The 22,423-nt window shown below is 39.1% G+C and overlaps 2 protein-coding genes and 1 long non-coding RNA gene across 7 annotated transcripts in view; 2 read left to right on the forward strand and 1 right to left on the reverse strand.

The window, feature by feature from the left end:
* LOC135105903 (uncharacterized) overlaps nucleotides 1-2,831 on the forward strand; it is a 107,131-nt gene extending 104,300 nt beyond the window's left edge. For all 5 annotated transcript variants that reach the window (XM_064014570.1, XM_064014572.1, XM_064014574.1 and 2 more), the window contains 2 exons: nucleotides 1,029-1,139; nucleotides 2,708-2,831. In XM_064014570.1, the coding sequence (XP_063870640.1) occupies nucleotides 1,029-1,139; nucleotides 2,708-2,735 (139 nt within the window). In that variant the 3' untranslated portion in view covers nucleotides 2,736-2,831. The remainder of the gene's footprint in view (nucleotides 1-1,028; nucleotides 1,140-2,707) is intronic.
* Nucleotides 2,832-3,243: 412 nt separating this feature from the next.
* Nucleotides 3,244-20,425, reverse strand: LOC135105901 (uncharacterized). Its single transcript, XM_064014562.1, has 13 exons — nucleotides 20,152-20,425; nucleotides 14,229-15,062; nucleotides 13,428-13,560; nucleotides 12,754-12,850; nucleotides 12,413-12,515; nucleotides 11,622-11,706; nucleotides 10,460-10,510; nucleotides 9,673-9,882; nucleotides 8,674-8,917; nucleotides 7,718-7,950; nucleotides 6,829-7,019; nucleotides 6,175-6,216; nucleotides 3,244-5,543 (listed from the first exon to the last, which is right to left on the reverse strand). Exons 2-13 carry the CDS (start codon nucleotides 15,042-15,044, stop codon nucleotides 4,404-4,406), a joined length of 3,345 nt encoding a protein of 1,114 aa, XP_063870632.1. The 5' UTR covers nucleotides 15,045-15,062; nucleotides 20,152-20,425; the 3' UTR covers nucleotides 3,244-4,403.
* On the forward strand, nucleotides 15,987-21,367 carry LOC135105904 (uncharacterized). Its single transcript, XR_010271043.1, has 5 exons — nucleotides 15,987-16,122; nucleotides 17,043-18,352; nucleotides 18,550-18,627; nucleotides 19,186-19,327; nucleotides 20,962-21,367. It is a non-coding gene; the product is annotated as an uncharacterized LOC135105904 (long non-coding RNA).
* Nucleotides 21,368-22,423: the final 1,056 nt, after the last annotated feature.

Consider the following 22,423-nt stretch of genomic DNA (forward strand, 5'->3'; position numbering starts at 1 on the left):
TAAATCGCCTTAATATCAGTTATTTCATTTTTTATGGGATCACTAAGTTACATTAGGATAGGTTAGGTTAGATTACATGAGGTAAGATCATTTAGGACAACATATATTAAGTTAAATTTGGTACTGCAGGAAAGTTTAACCAAACTCAGTAATTGACATGGTACGGAATGCAAAAGATACTTTTTTTTTTTTTTTTTCGCCCCTAGTGTACTAGTGCTGAAATTTTGCATGGTAACATTATGGTTCGATCTGTTAGTTTATCAGTTTGACGACCTCTACAATACTTTCTGCATTAGTGATGATATTTACACTTTCCAAGGGAACAAAAGGAGTGTTAGAAAGGTTGGAACGTGAAATTACGTTGGTTCGTATTTCAAGACCAAAGTTTTCTTCTTCCTCTTCACCAGACACGTTCTCTTCCTCCACGACCATTACGTTAAAAAATGAGACTGAGGCAAAGTGCGGCTCAAGGCATATTACCGAAATAGTCTGTGTGTCTCCCCTGCGTGGTTGGCGGCGCCGCACGACAAGACACGACACGACACGGCTACTTGCGGACGTGTGGGTGTGTGAGGCGTGGGCTGCCACCGCTCTGTCAGGAATTTTATTTCATTTGTGTATATTGGTACTTCGACACACCGCTTCTCATATAAACCAGGGGAAGTTAGCAATTCAAGGCGCATTTCTCGCACCGTTCCCAAGTTATGTGTAAGAACTGTGGAACCTGATACTTACATAAACATTTCAGCGTCTTATCTTATCATCATCAGCAGCAGCGGCGAGAATGTAAGCCACGCCAAGACAGATTAGACACGGGTTCTCATCAGTGTATATCCCACAGATGATGCTTGTCCTTGTCTAAACCATCGCGAGAATCATAAACCATCCTATTTAAAAATCCCAATTAACATCCACTAACCAGTCTGCCAAAAGTAGCGAAGATAAAGGCACCGAAATGTTTTTGTGAATGTGCTCCGTTTATGATCCCCTGTTGTTGATACTGATGAGAATTTTGCCCTCGCCAACAGAGAGAGAACATTCAGCGCCATCTATCTGAGAGCAGCGTCACAAATGGCCATCTACTGTTTCTTCCCACGTCCCAGTTCCATGCAGTCACGAGTTGCTGATCAGAGTGCAGTGTAAGTAAAGGTAAACTTGTAATATTAATGTAGTGGTTGAGTTGTTAGTTATGATCTCTAACCACTATGTCGTGTTTCTACCTTTCTTAATTCCTGCTTCCATTCCCGCTAATGCATGTTCTTCCTTCTTGTGTGTTTTATCTCCTCTTGGTGTTCTTGGGTTATGGTAACTTTATAACGAAATGCATGATTATAAGCTTAGTAAAACAACAGTGATTTCATGGATATAGTTAAATCGACGTTACTTAAGTGGTTAATGTTATAGTCTCTCTCTCTCTCTCTCTCTCTCTCTCTCCTCCACCCCGGTCTCGTGTACTGCTACACACCATCAAAAGACGTCGTGCACTAGTTACTGTTTATTTATTTATTTATTTATTCCAGCTGGTTTACCTTGATGAAATTACGCCTATACTCAATTCATTATTTACCTCATTGAAAAAGATATATACACGTAAATAAGAATAAGTATTTTATCGATATATATATATATATATATATATATATATATATATATATATATATATATATATATATATATATATATATATATATATATATATATATATATATATATATATATATATATATATATATATATAAAGTAAGCAAGCGGCAGCACGCAGTTGCCGCTCGTAATCTGATAAATTCTAGCTTCCATAAAATTTAATTACACTTTCAAGCGCCAAGTGACACGGGCAGCCATTTCCATTGAGGCGAGGGCCGTGCATGAACTGAACAGCGCGGCACTTCTTACCCAACAGGGTCATAGCGGCCATTAACACGGATTGGTTAAGAGGCGCGCCTGCTACGGTAATTCATTGGCCCGCGTTTCGAAACACTTAAAGCTTTCTTAAGGGTTTTCAAATGTCTCATTGTTATTAATATTATTATTATTAATGGTGTAGAATCCTTAAATACTCAAAATCCTTTGAAATCCCTAGAGCGTGTTAGAAACAGTCGAGATAAGGGATCGAAACGTTCAGCACTGCGGTTCATTCTTTTGATTTAAATTTCACCCCATCCACTTATGATCTGCTGCTGATACTTGTCCCGTATATTTTGAAACTGCGTGCTCATGAGATTTGTGTTCAAAATCTACAGAAATAATAAGTTGAGCGCTCTCTCTCTTTCTCTCTCAATGATGCAGCATTTTTGTTAAACTATCGATAGAATGACAGAATATCTTTGAAATTCCCAAACTAGAGATTGTTCAAAGAAGTGGTGATAAGGGGCTGAACCGTGTGGGTGTGTGGTCCTTTGTTTTAAGTTACACCCACCCTTTATGACAACTTGTTGCTGATGCTGAGGTGAATGCGCTTTAGCCTTTGTGACGACAGTGACGACTTTCGTTTTATTAACAAAACAATAGAGTTTGCTTTATTAACAAAACAATAGAGGAAAGATTAGAATAAAACATCAAAGAAAAAAAGAGAAAAGGAAGGATTTCATAATAATCAATCCTCTTTCCACCTTTACTTGTCATCGCATCTTGATCACTAAAGTTGCTGTACATTACAAAATCTATTGTGAAACAATTTCCTATCTCACCAGCCGCTGTTTTTCACCAGAGGCCGCCGGGCCGAGAAGCATGAGTAGCAACACCACCACCACCACCAGGGAAAGTGTTATCCCTGCCTGACCTTAACCGTGTGTCTCCTAGCTCACAGGTGGGTGGCTGTGTTTCCATTTGCTCTCTCTCTTCACGTGGCCAGCCTCTCATAACCGAGAGAGAATTTGTAATTATGGGTGACTATTTCCAATTTACTATACTCCTGTATAACACGGCAGAAGAGACTGTCATGTGTGCAAAGTATCTCTTGGCTGTTGCCATATAGCTGTATGGTGGCAGCCGGAAATGCATTCAATAGAGACCTTACATATTTGCATAAGATAAGTTCTTTTTGTGTTCATACCAGAATATAACTTCTCTTCTAACAACATTCATATTTCTCTGTAGTATATGGTATAACAAGGACTTAACAGCATATAAGTTTAAGTTTTAATTGAACATACATTGTCATAAAAGTTGATGGTTTTATGGTGCATGTGAAACAAAGAGCAACCCAGATAATTTTCTTGAGACGACGGCTAAAGGAACGCACAATGACTTTTATAATTTTATTGCATATCTGCCAAAATCTATCAACAGAATTGCATATAAATTTTCTCTCTAAATTAACAGAAGCGTCATAAATTATAGAAAATTACCCCTTGATATCACCAAGTGTTATCCAATTAAGAAAAATATTCTTAATGTTAAATTTGTATGTATATCACTTTGAGGAGAGTTTGAACATGGTCAAAACTATTATTTGGTATCCACACCTGTTGTGGGAATTTCATAAATTTTCCAAATATTTTTCATTAATTATCCAGTAAAAAAATTAATTGGCTATAGTTTTCTTTGCAATTTTCATTAATTACACAAGATTTCTAATAAAATATTTTGTCATTCTCACAGTAATTTACAATTTTCACAATACTCAAGTATGTTGTGTTAAATAAAGATAAGCTTTAAAATATTTAAATTATGATAGAAACTTTTCCCACTGTTTGTAAATTAAGGTTCATTTCAGTTGGTATAAATGGGCACTAAGTGTTCCCCATTACAAGGATGGAACTTGCCATGGGCAATTTATTAAGTATGTCAGTATTGCCACTACAATCAGGGTGAAGTTATTACACCCTCTTCATGATATTTCTTTACAGTGATGAACATTGCACAATAAACTGCATTGAACAACATTAAGATTACCAAACAAAGTAGTAATAAAGTCACTTTTCAGTACAGTCACTTTTCAGTACAGTCTAAAGTGAAAGGGCAGACATTTTTATTAGTACAATTAGCCACCTCAGCTTTGCCTTCACAAAATGCAGAAATGAGCATTACTACTAACTGGTAGTCAGATCTGAAGCAGCCATTTCTTTTTGGTCAAACTCTCCCCTTAACTCAGGTCTTTGTGATGTTCAACCAACTCTCATCTATCACAAGTATCATTAAAGGCAGCCTTGTAACAATGGCACATTGTGAGCATAGATTCTCAGCTTGAGAGGAAACAAATCATAACTGCCAGTCTGGAATTCCTCTACTGTGCACGTTGTCTAACACTACAACTGAAACGCAAGAGCAGTATCCAACACCAACAGATTTCCAATAAATATAAGCAATAGAAAATATTTCATATGTTAAAAACATGGAAACAAATATATTATTTCCCTTATTAACAAAATAATGTTCTGTAAAAAGGCTGGATTAAGTCTTTCCTAATCACTACTGCTATCATCTACATGATGGTGGGCCAAGGTTTGCCTTGCCGCCTGTTCTGGAGGTCGAAGTACATCATAACTCGTGGAGTCCTCCACATAAGACCAGGTGTTATTATGAGGCTCTCTTGTGGATTTACCACTATTTCGAGTCTCACTGTAGTGATTATTTAAAGACTTCTCACTGGACTCTGATGATTTGGAGTATTGTACTCGATCATGATCTTCAGAGTTTAACAAATGTTTTGGCATCCCCACTGGCACTGCCATGTAATCTGGTGAACCTTGACTACTGACCTGGGGAGGAGAGGCATTACTCTCTGAAGGCCTTTGATTATGCAAGAATGAACTGGAAGAAGCATAATGACTACTACTAGAAGGTTCAGAAGAAATATCTGACATTGGTTGAGATGAAAATTCAGGTGTCAAAACCCTATTATTTTTCTTACTTGAGGTAGAGAGTAGATTGGTGTTGGCAACATTATGTGAACTTGCAGCAACACCACAATCTGAAGCTACTGAAGTAGATGTTGATTGCACTGATGACAGTGAGCCACTGTGTGTTGGTGCTGATTCCACTGTTGATGAAGATGCACCGGCCTGCAAAACTCTTGAGACTGATGGCATCTGATCAGATGTGATGCTCCCATGAGAGGTAGAAGAATTGGAGACTGTCACATTGGTGGTGGTGTTGCTCTGAGAAGTGGTTGTAGTGGTGGTAGTTGTAACATTGGTTGCTGTTGTAGATGATGTATTATTCTGATGGAGACTCTGGACAATATTCCTTACATTTCTGAAAACAAAGCTCAGGGAAGTATTTCCATTCCTGTTGTTTCCCATGCCTGCCGCCATGTTGCGGAAAACCAAGTTCACCATTGGGAGCATATTGGGCCGTGCCGCTCCTCCTCCGGGCCGAGCTCCTGCAGCCCCGGGATTTGCCCCGCCTCTGTCGTCTGCAGCGTTCTCACCACCCCCAGCATTCCCTGGATTATTGGCTGTGTTCTGGTTGTTGTTGTTGTTGTTGTTTGGAACATTACGAAGGACAATGTTGACAGTGTGCACTCGTCCCAACTGCTGGATCTGTGCCTGCTGCAGGATGGCTGGCAGCTCGTAGTGGTGGAAGAAATACAGCATGGAGTGCTGGGAACAGCAAAAAGAAGTTTAAGTACTTTAATTAAGAACATTGTAAAGGAATGGATGCCATGCAAGATGGTGATCTTTAAAAAGGTTCACCTTGACTTTTGATTACTGTCAAGTAATCAATACTGCTTTAAGAATATGATGACCCAACCACACTGGTGTGTACTACTTTGTGGTGCAGTCAGCCTGGGTGGTTAACCAAAAAAGCCACCATTGAGGATATACAATACATGATTCCATATTCCCTGTGTCACAGGAGATAGCAGAAAGGGATGGTAAGAGGGGAGTGGGATCTATTTGATTCCCTTAAGGTGATACAATGATTAAACAGGAAAAAGAGATTAATTATTCCCCAGATCCTAATGACCAGGCTCAGGTTATTAAATGTGCATGGATGTGGAATGAGTGAGGCTAAAAGGGGAGGGATTTTGAGAATATTTATAAGACAAGTTTATCTTAGGGGATCAAAAAAGATCAGGGTACCCATGGGTATACACCAACAGGTATGAAGTACCATAGAGGTGTATGTTCAACAGGTGCTCCCCACTTCCATTTCCTGCCTAAAGTGAGTCTGCATTCCTGCATACAAAGAACACTTCTCTCACTCACTGACAGAAAGAACAGTACTTACCAGAATGAAGAGCCAGGAGGTCATGAGGGCGAGCCAAGAGTACTGTGGAATAAAGCTTTGTTATCGCTAAGTAAATAAATTCATATCATATGACACTGAAGCTATGCCTTCTTAAATTTAATTAAAACAAGCACAAAATTATCTTACACAACAAGCTCTGGCTTGGGTAAACAGATACAGTGAGATCTATAAATGGATAAATTACATTAGTGATTTTCTGTATGATCATTAACCCCTTTGCTCCAGATGCTAAAAAACATGCATTGCTCAAATATAGCATAGGCCCATAAGGGGTAACTTATCTAATTTCTAATATAATATAATATATGTAGGAAGAAGGAATGGGATCAAGAGAAGAATAGAGGGATATGGAAGATAGAGGAAGGACCACAAGGGGGAAAACTGCTATGTAAGGCTCTGCCAATGAGACTCTCATTCTGGATAGAGGGTGGGGCATGGTGTAGCTCATTTACATGATTGGTAGGAATAGGGATAGTGGGAGGAGCAAGAGAACCTCAAGGACAATATACAGAGACTGTAGCTAAGAGCCAAGACAGGATACAGCATCACTCAACAACAACTAAAATTGTAACTATGATGCCTACATGGCATCATCATGTTGAAAGGGTTAACCAGTTAATATAATCTCAATACCTGTCCATTGAAGCGGTAATGGTAGGCATAGAATGCGAAGTGGTAAAGGTAGAAGAACCGCAGCCAATGTCTGCGAGTGATGGCGGTGTGGCAGCAGATGGCTTCGTACTGGTCACACACCCACACCAGCACAATGATGTAAAAGGCCGTTGAGGTATCGTTGAAGAACTCTGACATGATTGCTTCCATGCCTAGGGAAAGATCAGTTGTTAGTAAACACTAACTTAAAAAGGAAGATGAACTATTGCAGAGTAGGATGCAGAAGAGTAACTCCAACATGGATGTAGATGGTTAGTAAGCCTTAACAAAGTAATGCAATTTAATCAAGAAATGAGCCATATACAAGAAGGATTACTATCAGAAACTGAGTAACCTTCAACACTCACTTCCACTACATTTAGCATTTTTCTCACCCCATGGCTGCAAACTCTGTTCAGAGCCATTATTCCTCCCTGTATGGAGGGTTTTCCACTCATACTGCTCTTTAAAACAGGGTGAAATCATAAGCATTTTGTTTCAACTCCTACCCTCTAACTGAAATTATCTACAGCCTCTCTCTCTCTCTCTCTCTCTCTCTCTCTCTCTCTCTCTCTCTCTCTCTCTCTCTCTCTCTCTCTCTCTTAGCTGCTTATCTTATCTATCTTAGAGTATATAAGGCAACAACAATGAGCTGGATAAAAACTACAAGAATGATATATATCACAGAATGACAAGTGATTTCCAGAAAAAGTGTAAATGAATAAATAACAAAATACTGCACATGAACATTCTCAACACAGGCCTAAGAGTAAGGGAAGAAGAAGAGAGAAAAAAAAAAAAAAACTGCAAGATTTCTTGTAGTAATCCTGCATGCCACACACAAGACACTTGCACAGCAAACACTACTCACCCACGAGAGCCAGAATGACAGTAAGCATGGGGGCAGCAGGGAAGGTGATGGCTACATTCAGCTCCAGCATCTGCAGGAGATCAACAATGAAGAGAAAGATCTGGTGGTGTGAGTAGCGCAGGAGCATTGACACACTCAAGGTGAACACAATCATCACAAATGCTGCTGCCAGGTAGTTGCTGCCGCCCATCCACATGCTGACGAAGCGGTAGTGTTCACCAGTGACCACATTCCTGGAGGGGAGAGTTTGGCAGTGAGTCCAAGGCTCAGAGTCAGAAACATTTTTGTAATTAACTTTGTTTCTGTTATATATAAACCATACAGTTCTGTTGCACTGGCCTGACTGGAATGTTATGACAAGGAATGTTATGATGGAATCCAAATTTTTGATGGTATATCCATGGTCATTCCTGCAGCAAATTACACATATTAATGGTTATGATATAAAGCAAATTACATCTGACATTTTCAGTGACAAAATTATGGCACTTGAGGAAATCTAAATGAAAAGTAAAATTCCTCTAAGCCGATATGCAGGGACCTGATCCAGAGCCTTAACAAGGCCTTAACAAAAAAATATTTAAGTCAAATAACACTTACAGTGTCCAGCTGTCAAGATACAAACTAGAATGGTGATGTCCAGTTTACTGAACAATAACATTCACACCTAAATGCCAAAATTGAAGGACTTCAGAGAATCTGTTATCATGCACTTTAAATAAAATACAGTAGAGACTGGCAAGCTGGATACCTGGACTGACAGCTGAATATTCTGATGCTGAATACCTGAACTTGTGCTTCACCCAAACAAGGCAAAAGTCTATACATCTTTATACAAGGCCATCACAATTGCAAAGTGAATAACTGAAACATAGCTCTTACACACACACACACACACACACACACTTTCTCTCTCTATCTCTCTCTCTCTCTGAGGCAGTCAACCAGTGCCTTACCGAAGATAACCTTTGTTTTCCTCCTTTTCAGCAAGACTCTTGATGGAGCCCATCAGGATGTCATCATAGCCCAGGAACTCATCCAGGATGAAGCGGGAGAGGGAATCCCCAAAGCAGGCATCCTTCAAGGGATCAAGTGTGACAATCTTGACAGGAATGTTGAGTTTCTGTCGTGTGGCAGGGGAGAGGCGCAGGAACCCATACTCCAGGGAGTACTCTACTATGTATTCATCCTCAGGCCACACTGGGGAAGGGGATGGTTAGGAACCTTCACCACCACAGCAGCTCAGTATTAATGTATATTTGTAAATACCTAGGAAGGTGCTGAGTGCAGTGTTTTGAAAAGTGTATCACTTATGATTACTGTTTATAGCTAAAAAAAAAATATGCAATCAATATAGGAATATATTTATGGTAATTTTGTAATTAATACAAAATAAAGAAATGCATCTAAACTTATAAATTCAAAGTATATTATTCACCTGATGCTTCTTTCTTTCTTAGCAACTTATTATGCAATTAACTAATGATTAGACTGCAGTGTAAAGATTTTCCAGTTCTAGAGCTGTATTTTTATTAAAGCTATTGCAAATGTTTCTGAACTAAGCTCTTAATCTCCACCTGACTGGGTGAGCTAATACTCCAGCTCACCTAATGGGCAGTGACAGATGGAGGACATACAACAACGGACAAAGCATAAAGTTCTGTGTCTGTTACCAGAAAGGAATGTTCTGAGCTTTTACCAACATCTAACTATGGTAATGTGTATACCCTGTAATAATTAGAAACAAGAGTAATAAAGAAAACAGGTTCTCCACATTATAAAAATACAAGGCCTCTTGCCATTTCCTAGGAAAAACCCATCCAGTTACAAGCACATTGGAGAGAGAGAGAGAGAGAGAGAGAGAGAGAGAGAGAGAGAGAGAGAGAGAGAGAGAGAGAGAGAGAGAGAGAGAGAGAGAGAGAATCAAAGGATTTCACACTGCTTTAATATCCTACCTGCTTTAGCTAACATTTCTAGTGGCTCCTTCTTGGGTAAAGGAGAGTCTTCCTGGAGTGGTGGACTGGTCTCCTCACTCAGGCTGGCATTGTATGTGTCTTCATTATTATTATTATTGTTGTTATTATTATCATTATTATTATCATCATCTACTAGCTCAGCTACTTCCTCTTCAGGCTTGACCTCTGGGACATTAAACTGTTCTTGTGCTGTGGAGAAGGAAATTGTATGATGGAGAAGAATATTTATCATTAACTATAATCATCAAATGCAACACAGTAAGCACATATGCTATAGGGCAATTGTAACAAAACACTGAGAGAGAGCTCCCATGAAAATAACACAAAGCCTGCAATTACATTATGGTGCAAAACAGCACACAGTGACACAGAAACATAATTATCACTGTCGGGACCACCCAATGTGGGACTGCCAGCCTGGTACAGATAGCTAAATTATCGGTCACATTATTTTTTATTTTTGCCATACACCAATGGTTTAATTTCATCTAATAAACTGCTGAATTTGAAAAACCATAATTTCAAATTATACAACTGATATGATTAGTAATGAGCTATCATCTTAAGGTCTCAAATATGATACACATCCAAGTATACACTGCCACACATTTGTTGTAACACAGAAAAGGATATCTTGAAATTTAAGGCTACCTATTTATATACCAGGCCAGCATTCATAACAAAGGAGGGCAGTCAAAATATGTGGCAGCCCAACAACAACAAACTTACTCATAAGCAAGGAAAACTCCACCATCTTCACTCTTACCATTTGTGCTGTTTTCTGAAGTGACAACTGGATTTTCTACCTCAGCATCATCTGGAGAAAATCAGGATTACATTATGTATTATTACTTACATAATATAACATTGAGTAAATAGTGCTTTCATATACCAATCATTATTAAAAACAAGACAATAGTATTCTAATATCAATCCTGCATTTTCCATCCAGCACCTCTACCTGTCCACCACCTCAAACACTAAGTTTTGGTGGATCTGCATGTCACCTTCTTGGCAGCAGAACTGGCAGGAGTTGCTAGGCTGAGAAAAGTGACATGAAGCTGAATGTGTCACTTGTGTTGTTTACCTAACTCAAACTCACAGCTAAGTGAATTTTGCTTCAGCCTTCTTCAGTCACTGCCACCCTTTGTGGTCTTATAAATTACACCAAATGCTGAAATTTATGTCTGTCTAGGAAAATCCATTCAATGATAATGTGGGGATTCTCAGCTCCCTTGCCATGCTATAATACATTCTCCCCCCCTTCTGATGTTGGCGGCCAAGGATGACTTCAGAAATATGAAGGCTTCTCAATTTCCCTAATTAAGGTGAAAGCAACAGTAAGAGCTGCACACAATAGTCTGACATGGCCAGGATTTATGTTTGTTGTTGTTCTGCTAACGTGTGCACCATGTGGCAGTAGGGGGTTCCCCAGTTTTGGCAACTCATGTGTGAACATACAATAAAATTAAATTAGGCAAGTTTTCATCCATATTCTATATATATTTATAGTGTTGATCTTTTTTGTTAGATTTAATGAATTCATTAGTTTTGAGTATGAACTTACTGTAAAAGTTTAAATAAGCAATCACCTGGAGTCAAGGAATGGATTAATCCATTTTAAATTGATTGATTGATTTTAAATTGATTGATGTGACAATTTACAAACATTTTGGGTCATGAACTGCATTCAGTAACTAATTAAATTTGTGAACCAAGCTTCTACTGTACATACAAAAATAAAGATCAGTATATATGCAATACTACCATATTATAATTTGGGAACACTGTAATACACAACTAAAAACCTGTAGAAACAACTAACAACTAAAGCAGGAAAGCAACTCCAACTTTATCTCTCTGTGAAGTCAGACATAAATATGGATGCATCTACAGTTATTGAAAAACGACAACGCAAATCTACTTACGATGGCCATCCTCCTCCTCTTCCAACTCCAACTGAGCCTCTTGCTGGTCATCTGTTTCTGGTGTGTTTTTTTCATAATCTTCTTCCTGAGCATGCCAAATAATACATTTTTTAGTCTACCATTCACATAATGTATGGCTAAAATCTTAAACTTATAACTACCTAGTGCAACACTGTATGTAACCTGCTACTCACTTGCCCAACCTTATTGTTTTATGGGCAGCAGCAAGTAAACTCTTGTCAGATATTTCCACAGGATGCACAATTTCCTTAGGGAACTCCAAAACTTTTTTCCCACCTATATCATCAAATTTTGAGTGGTAATGCCTTTAAGTGCCTCTTGTAATTGATTTATGACATGTATATCAGTGAAGCCCATTTAAAAAACACAACTATCAAAGGATGCAAATATAAATATCACATCTGTTGTATGAGTATGATTTTTAAGAGTTGCCAGGTATATTTCACCAGACACCCCTAACCACTTAGATCAGATCAAATTTTAACAGACCACAAAAATAGACTAAATAAAACATAATAAGTGTAAATTAGATTAAAGTCCACATAAAATCACAAGAACAATCATAGGAAATATTCAAGAGATCATTGGTAAGTATGGCATTTTCAGAAGCTTCAATTAAAAGTGCATAAGTAAAATCCAGATGAAACAACTCTAGCTAGTATGTCACTGATGATGTGCAAGGCAGGCTGGCCAGGTAAATGAGTACCAGTGATGTAATGCAGCAGAGGAATAAATGCAAATAAAGGGAAGGACACAGAGCTCAAGTTTACCTTCTGTTCCCCCTCCTCAGTGGCTGTCTCTGTCCCATCAGTGTGGGCGTCTACCACTCCACTCACTCCATCCATCACCAGAGACTCCCGTCCTCCAAAGAGCCTGGCAAACAACAAACTACTGAATTATCACCTAAGCCTGGTAGTAGCAATCAGGCAGTATGTCAATATTCACATTTATATCAATATCTCATATCCCTGCCAAGTTGGTGAATATCTACATAAATGTATATGTATAATTAAAAATAATATATGCACACAAATTTATCTGTTATAGACAATAGATAGTTAAGTGTGGGAACTAGAATGGCAGCTTTTCATAAGTTGTTAGGTGTACTTACATGTCAATATCCGAGCTGAGAGCTCCCAGGAACTCTAGCTGTCTCTGCTGTACTCGCTCTTCCTTCTCATAGCTCTGCTGCACTGTGTAATCTTCACCTGTAGCAACACAATGTAGCTGGTGTTATCTCTAAGTAAGAGATGCATCAATCACAGAAGTATCAGTTAATTCACTGAATATATAGAGAAACTTTACAGAATTATATACAAATACTAAAATATTCTACATATAAATTCTTTCAGTATTACTTATGTCATTTGTATATATGATGTGCTCTGGGAGTTCCCACCAAAAAGTGACCAAAGAAAAGGTTTAGAGTGATTTGAGTACAAGACACTGATTGACTGATTCAGATTAAGCACCACAAACCACCCCTGACTCACTAAAGTTTCTCATTCAAGATAACTAAATATATTTGAAATAGTGATAGACTATGAGACAAATATTAGTAATATTACATGCATTGCAGCTAGGTACAATAAAGAAAAACAGAACATTAGTAAAGAAAAGAAAGAGAAATTAAGTACCTATACAAAACAAAAAGCAATACAGGAAAGATGACACTACAGGGCAAAAATCATATATAAAAACATATTCAAGACGTTCTGACATTGTCACACACTTAGCAGAATTCCCTTTTTCCAGATCAAGATGTAGGTAAGGCACACTGCTTACTAGGGTTTCTGATGACCTCGACACGCAGGATGCCTTCCTTGGGCCAGTCGTCACGAACGTGGTCCAGGCAAGTGATGGGAGCACGGGTGAAGGCCAGGTGAATGTACACAAGCAGGAAAAGGGAGGTTAAGGCCTGAAAGTGACACCAAAGTTCACACTGGGGCAATGCAAGTTCCTCAAGAGCAGAGTTCACCACACTTCATTTCTGGTTGATGACAGGCACTACAAAGAATGCATACAAATGATTCCTGAGGTTTATTGGAAGATTATGTATCATCATGTCAATAGATTACAGGCAGATTTAGTATTTGGCCATAGGGAGAGGAGAAAAAGACTAGTTAATGCACATTCAACATTTCAAAACAAGACAGAATAAAGAAGACCACAGGAGACATGGGAGGGGATCCTGAGGAAGCACCTACACAGGAAGGAACTCTCAAAGAATTTAGCATACTGATAACGTGCTGCCAGGTAACAAAGATTGATTCACGTATTAATTACGGAAAATGCCATTTGAAATTATAATGGAAATCACAATGAGGTTGAGCTGTCATTCTAAGCTTAGAGGCTTCATTATAAGTCACACAACCAGTCAAACTATGCCATGGAAAATATCAAGCAGGCTTCTGTGCTGATCAATGGAGATGAGAAATGCTGATCGATGTAAGCAGCACAAATAATTAGTATTAATTACTAAAATTATCTGGTAAGAAAAATGATCTCCCAAGTAATATTCCTTCATGATTTTGATATATTACATAGGAGGATACATATAACTAAGAAGCATTAATATTGCCTTGCCTTTAGTAGAACTGTGAACTCAATGAGCCTCCTCATGGGCTGTGGGAAGGCGCGGGCATAAGCCACTGCCAGTCTGAAAAACAGTGCCTGGAAGAGCCGCTCCCTCACGTTGGCAAGGCCTCCATTGTTGTTATTGTTGTTATTATTGTTGTTGTTCGGTCGGTTCTGTCCGTTATTACGGTTAGGCCCATTGTTGTTTCCTGTGTTGGGGGGTTCGGCTTGAGGTGGCAGCGGCTGCTCAGGCGGTGGTTGTGGTGGAGGGGAGGACTCTGGTGAGGGTGTGGATTGGGATGATGGACTGCTGGTGGAGGCAGCTGAGGTCTGTCTTGGCTGGGAGGCAACAGGTCTGGAGGCAGAGGTTTGTGTTGAGGACTGCCCTTGTGATATGGGAGATGGGCCTGGCAATGACGTGGAGCCTGCAGGGGAAGGAGCACCTGCTGACTCACTTGGGTTTTCCCCAGAGTGACTGGATGCAGTGACGTGCTCTGAGGGGGAAGGTTTGGACAATCGTTCTATGCCCGAAGGGAGATCAGGCTGCCGTGCATCCCCTGACAATTGGGCTCCTGCAACATTTCTAGATGAAGTCTGCTCTTCAGGAGCCTTTACAGAGTCATCCATGGAGGTTGGGAGTGGATCCTCTGAGTGGGCAATGCCTTCTTGCTCCACAAGGGACGTGGATTTGTTGATGCGTGTTGGGTTGCCAACAAGCTGCGTGGCCTCACTTAAAGTGTTTACTGGAGGAGAGGCAGCTTCCCTGGCAGATGTGTGTGGCTCAGAGGTGTCCAGGGGATCACCCAGGCCACTGGATTCTGCCATCCCCCTCCTGAGGTCTACCTGAAATATTTAGTTGAGTGTGAGATGTGCAATATCTACTTTTGAAGAAAGTTTTGACAAATAAATTCTTGAGAATAATTACTTCATGATGGAACTGGAGAAACAAACGAAAAGACTAATAAATTAGTTGTCTGGCATGTTTTGCAGCATTACATAGGAATAGAGTATCTTTGTCAAGCAGCAAGAAATTTTTGTAAGGAAAGTAAACTCTATATAAAAGTTTATTAGAGATGAAGAAGGATCAGACAATTTGAAAAGGCACATAAGAGTAGAAACTGTGAACTGAACACTACAATGAATACACTGACGAGGTCAGTAAGGTAAAGGTGTTGATGTGCCACTAAATATGAATCAGCTGAGCATGAAATAAAAAAATATAATTTTATCTATTACATGAAAAGCAGACACCAAGACCGAGGCACCTGCTTCACTACACACAACTTTTAGTGCACTTTATGTCAGAGAACATAACAAAGTTCACCATTAGAAGATATTGAATGAGATTGTCTATGAAAATGGAGATGTTTGAAGGAATTGTTGTACACACTGACTTGTGTGACTGTGAGCTGAAGTACACAATTCCATGGGTGTAACATATGGTACAAAGGATCTATTGGTGAAATATGTAATCTCAGTACTGGATCAGATTTTACTGAACAAATTAGTGAAAAGTGCCTAAATTGGAGATCAGTTCTTTGCACCATAATATACGTTGTTACTTGTGGAGATATGCCTGATGCACAAGGTGGGGCAAAATGCATACTTTATCCCTCATGTGTGAGAAGTATAGTGCTATACGGTCATAAAGTTTTGAGCCAGTTAGATAAAGATGTCAAGAGGCCATAGTGTCCTGAAGGAGGAAAGTGAAGTATATATGCAATGTGAACACTACTGATAATGCCACTGATAGGCAGATTGTGATGGTTTGGCAATAAGATGATAAAGGATAAGGAAAAACTTAATGAAATCCAGTATATAGAAGATATAATGTCAGTGGATATGTCAGAGAAAACAGGGGATAAATCTTGAGGAAAAAGCCGTACAGCTGAGAAAGTGAGAGGTGAGTTGCAAATGGCCATACAGCTTGGTGAGCTATTACTGAGAGACACAATATAACGTGTATAAATAAGGAAACTGTAATATCAAATGATGGTGGCAATACGTAGTAAAAACAAGTTACTTTTAGTTCAGCAATCAATATCATCCATCTCACATAATTTTCACTACATCTTGAGATTTCACTATATATTTGTTGCTGCAACCTTTAGGCACTGCACCATAACATAACACCCTAACAACTGTGTTGTTAGAAATCAGGTTTCTTTTGTTAGTATCTGAATTTTGACACAAATGTATTTCTGGCGCAATAGGATAACAAGTAATCCAATAATCCATTTCTGGGACTGTGGCATTAAGTGCTAACTTGCCAAACTCATGTGCTGTCTTTACATCTTCAGTGCACTATGCATGTGGCCATATCCCTTATGCAGAATTAAAATAAAATATACAACTTCATTCAGTGAAGAAATCTTAATTATCCCCTTCATGATGTGAGGAGCTGAACTGTTCAAAATCACAATGAAAGATAATTCAGTTAACTAGAACTATGAAAATAGTAAGAAATATATACATGTACAGTGCTACACTATTAGAGCAACAAGTGCATCCTTTTACTAGTTAGTATGAGCCAGTACTCTCTCTCTCTCTCTCTCTCTTCCCAGGAAGAGTAACAGGGAGAAAACATAAAAATAGTAAAATTCATAAGGCCACAAGCTTCAATATTCCCGAATGAAGGAACGGCTAAGCTATCACACGTTTCCTTCAATCACTTGTGTGATGCTTATTGCTGCACCACACAAAACCCCTTCACACTGACTCATTAATTTCCACTATTAACACAAGGCAAAGTTCAGTATATTCCAACTCTACTTAACTGAAAAATGACAGTCAGAACTAATATAAATTTTCTTCTTTTCACAGTTCTCTTGGTACAACTTGCTGCCCATGGCTGCCTTTCCTCCTCCACCTCTGCTTCCTCCTCAGCTACCACAAGTACTACTACATTTTCTTCCTCCTCACAATGCAAGGATACGTGTGATTTACCATAAATCTTTTGCACTCAAAAAAGTCTGGAAAACATCAGATGTGTTATTTACAGCTGCTTCAATTTAGGGAGACCAGTTTTCAATTCATTGGTTCTCATGATTCAAGCTGGTCCACTTAGCATGCCAATGCAAAGTCAGAACTGGGTTACAAAATTCTGTCATCTCTCTTACTCCACCTCTGGGAGGAATACTTAATTCTAGTGCCTTGGCAAACATTTTGGATGTTATCTGTGCTATTCAGTCTCATTTTGTCTTAAATTATATTTCCCTGTGATGTTGGAGGGTCCTCAAGCATAAAGAAGAATGGCTGGATGTATTCAAGAATAGCCAAGTGCTGCAGAGCTTGGAGAATATCAAAACATGTGGTAATGTTGGTAGACAAAGAAAAATGGGAATCTCACTTCAAAGATTCTTTGTTTAAGCTTACGGTTGCACAAACAACATCTACAAGTCCTAGGTAACAAAGTAGTTATTGCCCCACAGCTAACCAAATTTCTGTTCCTAACTAAAACCCTGCCCTATCTTCCCCATTGTCTTCATCTAAAGTGAATAAGGATGCTTTAATCTTGTCTTGCTTCAGCAGCATAGCAGATTCAGACCCAACACCAGCTGTTAAGCGTGCACTGATCGCACATGCACAGAATGCTACATTATGTGATGCAAACAAAAACGTTACCAAGTTTTCTAAGACCAGCATTTAATGTTCAGGACTTAAGATTTTCAGCACTGAACATCCTAATAACTTCGTTTTGCTCCCTTGATCCCTGCAAAACTATTAACCTAACCAACTTCTCAAGAACCTGTCTGCCTATGTATGTATTTCTGATGCCTTGTTTCCTCCAGAAGTGGCTTCTAAGGAAATGGCCACAGCAAAACTGCTTCCACTCTCCTTACTGAAACACTGCCTCCTTGCTCATTCAAGCACTGACTCTGCTAGCATCTATTTCGTGTATTGCTTTACCCATCTTTACACTTCCAAAGTATTCATTATAATTGTACCACATGCTGCCCTCCACCAACAAGCTTCAGGACTGGTATGAAAGTGGGATTTTAAGCACTTAACACACTCTCACCTGTACCATCAACCTTCCAATAACATGGGATGCTAGTGTTCCCTAGAGCCACCCTATTCTTGGATGCTGGGTTGCTGCTGGATCATTCAGGAAGCAGCATCAACAGTCAACAGTAAGGATCCAAAATGGTGCTGGATTGTGTTCTCATATTATAATATCATGGTGATATTTATGTAAAACCTCATATCATGGAAATACCTGTAAAATACATATTTACTGCCTATTCATTAGAGTGAAAATTATCAGTATACATTTAGCTGAGCAGGTTAAGGCATTGTTTTGATTGTAGTTTTGCATGTATTTCTCAAGCTAAGGAAGTGATGAACATGTCCAATCCAGAGAGAAGAATGACGATGGAGAGATGTTGAGGTATCCTTCACTGAAATGGTGAGGAACCTGCCAGCCTTGTGGGAAGTGAATTATTCAGATTTAAGAACCTAAAACAGGATACCAATTTCATCAATATTCATCATACCTAAACCAAAAGTTCCTAGATAAAAAGAAACAGCATTAGGTATGCCATATCCATAATTGAATCTTGCAGGGCCTAACCTCAATGTAACCATATAGGATTCTAACCTAATCTAACACTGCAAGATGTAAACCTAATCTTATCTAACTTAACCTGACTTTTCACCTGCTTCACACGTTGAATTAGCATCATGTCAACAATAACACATCACACAAGACTGTAAATGATATTCAGTTCAAAATTTTGCCCCTGCATCATGTCAACTTAACACTGGCATGGCAGCTCAGGAGGCAATACTTTTCATCTTCTGCTTTAATATTGCTATCTGCAAATTATTTTCTCTATCTATATATTTTCAATAACAGTGTGTACATGTGTATAACACCAGTTACTCTTAAACTGCATGCAATTCCAATGGAACAAAAGTGTCCAATCCCAGTAATGGTATTTATCCATAAATGAATTTTTATTAGTTTCCAGAAAAAAATAGTTACTCTGAATCACTATCAACATGGAAACAATATAGCAACAGGAGCAAGACTGATGGTGGCTGTGGCTGGAGGAGGGAGAGTGCCAGCACACTGCATTGTGCTTCGGGTGTCATGTTTATTCCCAGTAAGTCACCACGTTTACAGCTTACCAAAAATTTTAGGACAATTTTTTTTTCAAAATTTTTGATAATTTCTTATATGAGTATTCATTACCCACTACAATTTGCTGGCAATTCCTAATGAAAATATTTTGCTTTCATACTAGGGAAACATTATATGGCTCTGAAAAAATAGGGTTGTAATTGCTTTAGACAGATATAGTGGCAGCCTACACCCTGATAGGAGCATATGAGATTATACCTCTTCTTGGAAAATAATGCACGGCTTGGTCAATAACCCTACGGGAGTTTGATAAGGATATAGAAAGCAGAAAGCGAGCTGTGTGTGCAAGGAAATCCAGGTAGAAACAGCAATGATCCCACAGCCAAATGGCAACCCACACATCTGATACAAGATACAGGGTACAACACAGATGACCTGTGGCTTCCTGGACTGGAAATGTACAGCAAGCAGCTATCAGTAAGTGTACGTGACACTTTGACAGTGGAGCCTCACTATCAGGGAAAGACTTAGTGCCGAGCCCTCACTGCCCTCACACTGCTGTTCTGGCTTGTAATCGACTCAAAACCAGCAGGCCGAGGTGTCCTCAGCCCACCCACCCCACCACGGGCACGACTCACAGGGTGTCAGCATGGGGGCGAGTGTACTGGCTCAACATATTGCATCGTAAATAGAATAAAAATGTCCGCCGCGGAGGAAAAAAATACCCCTGGCCATTCACCCTCGACCCTTCACATTTGCGGCCACTCCCAGCCCTGGTGACGTCCAGCCATCACCTGACTGTACCATAAAAACTGCTCTTACTGTGAAAACTGTAGAGACATTCACCTTAGCACTGTAAATCCGTCAAAACGCCTCCAATCGATGGGTCCCAGCTATCAGCTGATTGTTTACACTCCCATGATGCACCTCACTCTGCTCTGCTCACCAGCCTTTTGAAACACTCTACTGCTACACTGCTCTCTTATATTGTACTTAACAATTATTGGTTATAAATAACACATATAATAAATGATATACTACTATGTTAGAATAATTTCTAGAGAAGATAAAGAATACGAGCCCAAACTTTGTTATTAGAAAGCTTAGGGGTTACAGAAGCAGAACATATTGTTAATATTATATATATATATATATATATATATATATATATATATATATATATATATATATATATATATAGAGAGAGAGAGAGAGAGAGAGAGAGAGAGAGAGAGAGAGAGAGAGAGAGAGAGAGAGAGAGAGAGAGAGAGAGAGAGCTGTTGTTATTGTTGCCATGCATATCATGTGTAGTGAGGAAACTATGACCACCATCTCACATTACCAAACGTGTTTTATCAACATAGCGAGCACGGCCGTACTCAAGTAATTTAGACTCCTTGGCGGTACCACTGCCCACGCTCACGTCACCACTGCCCTGGCCACCACATGGCACGAAACAAGCGTGCCTCGAAAAAAGTTAGTCACTTGATGGCAAAACGAGCAACGCGAGGTTATTGAGAACACGACGCAGATTGAAGACAAATCCCACTGAAGCGAGAATGATAACACGAGATATTCTCTCTCTCTCTCTCTCTCTCTCTCTCTCTCTCTCTCTCTCTCTCTCTCTCTCTCTCTCTCTCTCTCTCTCTCTCTCAGAAGCACATCACTGCATCCGCCGTGTGTCGCAACAGACGTCTTACAAGGAATGAGGTCTGCACATTGGCAAGGTCACGGCAGTCTGGCAGTCTGGCGTGGCACAACACTGACATGACGACCAAGGGGATGTACTATTTGTTGTGGTTATTTTGTGATCTTTGTTAATACATTTTACATATTTAATGAATGATTGATCTATCTACCTACTTATCTATCTGTTTATTTTTAATGAAGACTAATACTGGTAATTTTTTGTTATGTGTTTTCTTATGTAATACTCTCGTGCTCTCTCACGAGGAGAAGAAAAAGACTCGCAAGAACTAATAATTCTATCTACTATACTATTATTCTCTCATCAAAGAAAAGAAAATAGCACGTTGCATAAGAAAATAAATCATACCATCTAGATAAACAATATAATTAACCGCCACATTAGGACGTTCTTCGTGTGGTGAGAATATAAGCAATGAAAAACCCACTGGTAACAATAAAGGTTGCCTGGTGTACGTTTATATTATTTTATTTTTAGTACAGTTTTTCCTCACACGTGTTTTTGGATATAAGTGAAAAAAAGAAGGCGGGGGGGAGGGGAGGTCAATGTTAAGAAGTAGAGAAAGGGAAGGAAGCATGTAAGTGGTGGCAGGGGTGGGATGCAGCGGCGGGTGCTTGCCACGGGGCGGAACTCGAACCTCACCGTCACATTGCAAGGTCTTAAGTTTGCACCGTGGCCAAAATTGGAAGGGTAGGACGGCAGGCAGCAGCGTTAAACACTTCCAGACGACACTAGCCGGCCGGTAATAAGGCCGGAAAAAAGTTTGTATTAATTGAATAAACCACGCAAAGTTTTTTTTTTTTTTTCCATACTGCCTTCTCTAGCGATAGTGATTTTTTTTTTTTCATTTATTTCTTATAATTTCTTTTGGGGGGAATAGGGGTCTTATTTTGTTATTTATTTATTTACTTAATTATTTCTTTACTTATTTATATCTATTCATCATTATTATTTCTTACAGCACCTTGTATTTTATTTTATTTATTTATTTTATTTTATTTTTTTATGTTAGCTGACTGGTGGGCCATTTTGGGATGGTGAAGCCACAAAGGTGACTGCCGCCACTGCTATAAACATTAAACAGCTGCCTGGTGGTCGCTGCTTAGTGTTTCATGATGAAAGTATTCTAAATCAGAAGCGCCTTATGACTTCATTGTTGCGTTGCCATAATTGCAGTCAATCAAATCTATTGCGCGTGTACTAAAACCCTTCAGGCTCATAAGAGAACTGTTTCTAAATGCCACATGGATGATTAAACAGGTTCTCATGAGTCTTCTTTTCGATTGATGATGTAGAATCCTTAAGTTGTTGCTAGAATCACAAAAAAACACTTGAAAAAAAAACACACAGCTGTCACTAACTACTCGTATCAAAAGTAGATAAGATGAGACGTCGAAACACCTAAGAACA

Source organism: Scylla paramamosain, chromosome 12 (assembly GCF_035594125.1).
Source record: "Scylla paramamosain isolate STU-SP2022 chromosome 12, ASM3559412v1, whole genome shotgun sequence".
Taxonomy (NCBI): Eukaryota; Metazoa; Arthropoda; class Malacostraca; order Decapoda; family Portunidae; genus Scylla; species Scylla paramamosain.